Source organism: Rosa rugosa, chromosome 2 (assembly GCF_958449725.1).
Source record: "Rosa rugosa chromosome 2, drRosRugo1.1, whole genome shotgun sequence".
NCBI classification, from domain to species: Eukaryota; Viridiplantae; Streptophyta; class Magnoliopsida; order Rosales; family Rosaceae; genus Rosa; species Rosa rugosa.
Genome location: NC_084821.1, coordinates 56,688,988 through 56,693,835, shown reverse-complemented (window position 1 = coordinate 56,693,835; position 4,848 = coordinate 56,688,988). Strand labels below are relative to the sequence as shown.

General features: G+C 38.8%; 1 protein-coding gene across 2 annotated transcripts; it reads left to right on the top strand.

Annotated features, from left to right (window-relative positions):
* The first annotated feature begins 339 nt into the window (after positions 1-339).
* LOC133728661 (G-type lectin S-receptor-like serine/threonine-protein kinase CES101) lies at positions 340-3,723 on the top strand. Of its 2 annotated transcripts, none has more exons than XM_062156086.1 (7): positions 340-1,646; positions 1,830-1,934; positions 2,044-2,240; positions 2,350-2,497; positions 2,668-2,905; positions 3,005-3,155; positions 3,249-3,723. In XM_062156086.1, the coding sequence occupies exons 1-7, from the start codon at positions 479-481 to the stop codon at positions 3,558-3,560; spliced, it is 2,319 nt and encodes a 772-aa protein (XP_062012070.1). In that variant the 5' UTR covers positions 340-478; the 3' UTR covers positions 3,561-3,723. The 2 variants fall into 2 exon arrangements, with proteins under 2 accessions (XP_062012070.1, XP_062012069.1); XM_062156085.1 differs by having other exon boundaries at positions 2,350-2,560.
* Positions 3,724-4,848: the final 1,125 nt, after the last annotated feature.

Sequence of the window (4,848 nt, the reverse complement as noted above, 5' to 3'; positions counted from 1 at the left end):
CATTCGCATTATTTGACTCGAAATTTCAGTTGGAAAGAAGCTCATTTCTTGTCTGAGGCATTATGACGAAGACCTTCCAGGCAGTTTACTAGTGGTTTGAAGTTTGCTGTGATAACCATTAACAGTTACCTTTACATTCATGGGATTTGGATAAATAAAGTGAAACCATGAATAAATAAACTAAAAAACTTAATTTCTGTGATGCTCTATACCGCTGGCTGCTGTTGACCATTTACTTTTTAGGCAGACAATATTGGTTTTGAGTGTTAAATTCTCTTCGATTATTGCAGCACAAAAAAGGGACTTCAGGATATTTTGTATTGCAGCACAAAAATTATTGCAGCACAAAAAAGGGACTTCAGGATATTTTGTATTGCAGCACAAAAAAGGGACCTGTACAGCGCAGCAAAAAAAAATTCAGCATAGATTTTATCATTTGGATTTCGGAGTACTTTGGGGTTGTGGTGATTAATCATTTATGGCTGGCGGTGTCGATTTGATTTGCTTGGTGTTTATGTGGAGCTTGTGGAGTGCTGCTTGTAATGGTGCAACAAACACTCTGAAACCAGGTGAAAGTCTAAATTCTTCAAGCTTGTTAGTTTCTGCAAATGGGAAGTTCACTATGAATTTTCGTGCTCATGAGCTTGATCCAAAACATAGTTACTTAGTTATAACGTGGAATGGGAGTCATAACTATGCATGGGTTGCGAATAGAGAAGCATCCATTTTGTACCCTTCTGGAGCTCTTACATTGGACAGGAACAACACATTGAAGGTTACTCACAGAGATGGGGATGCTCTGGTGCTTTACTCTGCTGATTCGGAGACTATCAGTGGTGATGCTGTGGCTACTCTTATGGATGATGGGAATTTTGTGCTGCAAGAAGTGAGCTCTGATGGATCGGCGAAGAGGGTTTTGTGGCAGAGTTTTGATTATCCTGGAGATGTGCTTCTGCCAGGTATGAAATTAGGGGTTAACCGTAGTAATGGCCACAATTGGTCACTGTCGTGCTGGTTTACTGAGAGAAGTGCAGTGGCAGGACCTTTCACTCTTGATTGGGACCCTGATGGACACGACTTGAAAATTAAGCGGCGTGGGGTGGTGTATTGGAGTAGTGGAGTGTTTCGAGATGGGAGTTTTGAAAATATTAAGGAGAAGAGGTATAATTTTAGCATTGTTTCAAAGAAGAATGAAGACTATTTCAGTTACACTACTTTAGATGAAAATGCTGTATCAGAGTGGCTGCTAACCACAATAGGGCGACTAAAAGACTTTGATGAATCAATTGATATTGCAAAAGCAGATTCCTGTTATGGGTATAACACTGAAGGTGGATGCCAGATTTGGGACCAGCCAAAGTGTCGGCGTTCTAGTGCTGTATTTGAGCAACAAAATGGTTACTTTAATCCAACAGGTGCTAGCGGCACTACTGCAACATCAACAAGTGATTCAAATACAAGTCTCAGTATTAGTGACTGTAAGGCTGCTTGTTGGGCAGATTGTAACTGTATTGGATTCCTCTTTCTGTTTCCTAATCAGACTGGATGTCGGTATTGGACTGGAAACTTGAAATTCATTGCAGACAGCATAAGTTATAATTCAAATGTTGTATATGTTTTAGCAACAAAGTCAGTCGACAGCAGCAGTAAGTATACGCATCCTTAGCTTTTTTATAATGAGCATGTTTGTCAAAACTATATTGTACCAGGACTAATAAACACTACAAAGCTATCTCCCAGAAATTATGGTAAGTCTACTTAACCACAAAGCATAATGATGTAACTAAATATATAGCTTGAGATCGATAGCTAATAGTTACTCTATGTAGATGCATCGCATAAGTGGATATGGATTGGTATTGCACTTGTCGCTGTTCTTCTGGCAATGGTGCTTTGTAGCATGTGCTACCTACTACGAAGAAGAAAACTTGCAGGTATATAGTTTCTTTAAACATTGCTATGTACACCTGTTATAAAGAACTTCACATTTTGACATTGCTTTTGCAAATTGAAATGATAAATTATCTGCATTAATCTTAATAGGTGAGAACCAAAGAAATGTCCAGGATATGCTGAACATGATGAATTCTAATACACCTACTAATGCTAATGGACTTCAAAATGATGGAAAGGGGGGACATGATTTAAGGGTATTTAAGTATGCGTCTATCATAGCCGCCACCTGCAACTTCTCTGATGAAAATAAGCTAGGAGAAGGCGGTTTTGGACCTGTTTATATGGTAAGGCTTTGAATAATGCAAGTGAATCTTATATAGTACATTATTAATTTTTTTCTTGTGCACTACAGAGAATATATAAAATATTAATTGGGTGACATGTATTATTCAGGGGAAATTGGTGACCGGACAAGAAGTGGCAGTGAAGAGGCTTTCAAAATGTTCAGGACAGGGAATATCGGAGTTTAAGAATGAGTTGATACTTATACATGAACTCCAACATACAAACCTTGTTAAGCTCTTCGGATTTTGCATTCAAGGTGAAGAGAGGATGTTGATATACGAGTACATGACGAACAAAAGCTTGGACTACTTTTTATTTGGTTGTTACTTTAATCTAACTACTTGCTTAATTCCATGTATCTATTTGTTATAGAAATGTACATATCTATTTGTCATTAGATTTCATCCGATTGTACCGATTGTACAGATTCAACTAGATGCCAGCAGCTCGATTGGAACAAACGTTTCAACATAATTGGAGGAATTGCTCAAGGTTTGGTTTACTTGCACAATTATTCCAGAATGAGAATAATTCATAGAGATTTAAAAGCAAGTAATGTTCTGCTTGATGAAAACTTGAATCCCAAAATTTCTGACTTTGGAATGGCAAGGATTTTCATGAATGATGAACAAGAAGCAAATACTTTGAATATTGTTGGGACCCGGTAAGCAAACATGCAGTTTTGATATTTTGCTTTTGGTTGTTAAGCATGCATTTGTGAATGTAGTTGCACTAACGAATTTTTCATCTCCATTTGGTGCAGTGGTTATATGTCCCCCGAATATGTTATGGGGGGAAATTTTTCCATAAAATCGGATGTCTATAGTTTCGGAGTGTTAATGCTTGAAATCCTAAGTGGTAGGAGAAACAACAGCTTCTACAATGATGATCGCGCCTTCAACTTAGTTGGCTATGTATGTCAAAGTGTCAACAAATCTTTGTTTTTCTTGTAGGGGTTGGCGGGTTCAGTGATTCTAAAATTCTAAATGAATGTGATATTGTTTCAGGCATGGGCGTTATGGAAAGAAGGTGCAGGACTAAGACTAATGGATCCGACACTTGGCGATTCGTGTGATGAACATCAATTGTTGAGGTGCATCCATGTTGGTCTGCTTTGTGTGGAGGAAAGTGCAGCTAGTCGACCCACGATGTTAGATGTGATACCTATGTTGACCAATGAAAGCATGTCTTTACCAGTTCCTACAAAACCAGCATTCTGTACAGAAAGAAATGTGATCACAGATGCTATAGGTGGAAGAGGATTGGAAATGGTTTCATCTATAAATGGTATCTCCAATTCTGGTTTTGATGGGCGTTAAAGTTACACCCTTTCCCCTTGAGAATATAGGTGGTTATGAGATTCGAAGTTTGATTTTCTGTCAAAAAGCATAAGATGGTTCTATTTTCTTTACAAAATGTGATCATGTATGTTATTGACTATATTTATGGCTGAATAATTTATAATTTATCATATGTGTACTCCTGATATTGAGTTGATTATGGTCATTTAGTTTCTAATGGTCAATAATGGTAGTGTTATAACATAATCAGTGTGACATACTATGAAACTCTTTCAAAAAGTATTCAAAAAAATTTAGTTTTGTTTAAGTATATTGGTATTGAGAGAGATTGATGAGAGAAGTGTATTTCATTATAGAGAATAGGAGCCCTATATATAGGGATTACAAAGTGCATAATCTAAGAGTACAAGGATTCCTTATCTAACTTGGAGTAGGAAACCTCTCCTATTACAACTATAGAACTTATCCTAGTTTGACTAGGCACACTAAGTGTCAATATCCTTCAACACTCCCCCTTGTGCCGCTCAAACTTGGTGGTGACGCTTCATCCGTTGCCTCGTTAAAAACCTTGCTCAAGTGAAAAACCCTGTGGGATAAAAATGAACTCGAGGAGGAGAAAAGAGTGCAACACGTCCTTGATCCTTCGAGACTGAGTAACTCCCCCTGATGTCGAAATCTCCCCCTGATTGCTACAATCATAGGAGTTCGGATAACCTTCTTAATCCGATACTCTTCACATGTTTCTCGAAGGTGGATTTAGGTAACGACTTAGTGAATAAGTCCGCTACATTATCCTCTGATCGGATTTGATTCACTTCAATCTTTAGAAGTGATTGTTGTTGCTGATTATAAAAGAACTTAGGCGATATATGCTTGGTGTTGTCGCCCTTGATGAAACCTAACTTCATTTGTTCAATACAAGCTGCATTATCCTCATAAATGCATGTAGGTTCATCTGTGGTAGACTTCAAACCACAACTTCCTTGAATGTGTCGAATTACAGACCTTAGCCATACACATTCACGTACAGCTTCATGTAGAGCAATAATCTCTGCATGATTTGAGGAAGTAGCAACAAGGGTCTGTTTCGTAGACCTCCAAGATATCGCAGTGCTTCCCATGGTAAAGACATAACCTGTTTGGGAGCGACCTTTGTGAGGGTCAGAGAGGTACCCTGCATCAGCAAAACCCATCAAGACATCATTGTCGTTTTGATGGAGGGAGATAGGAGGACGCCGGCCACCATGAGCGGCGGCGGCGCCGGCGGCGGCAACATGGTCGGCGGCCATTCCATGGACGGGGGCGT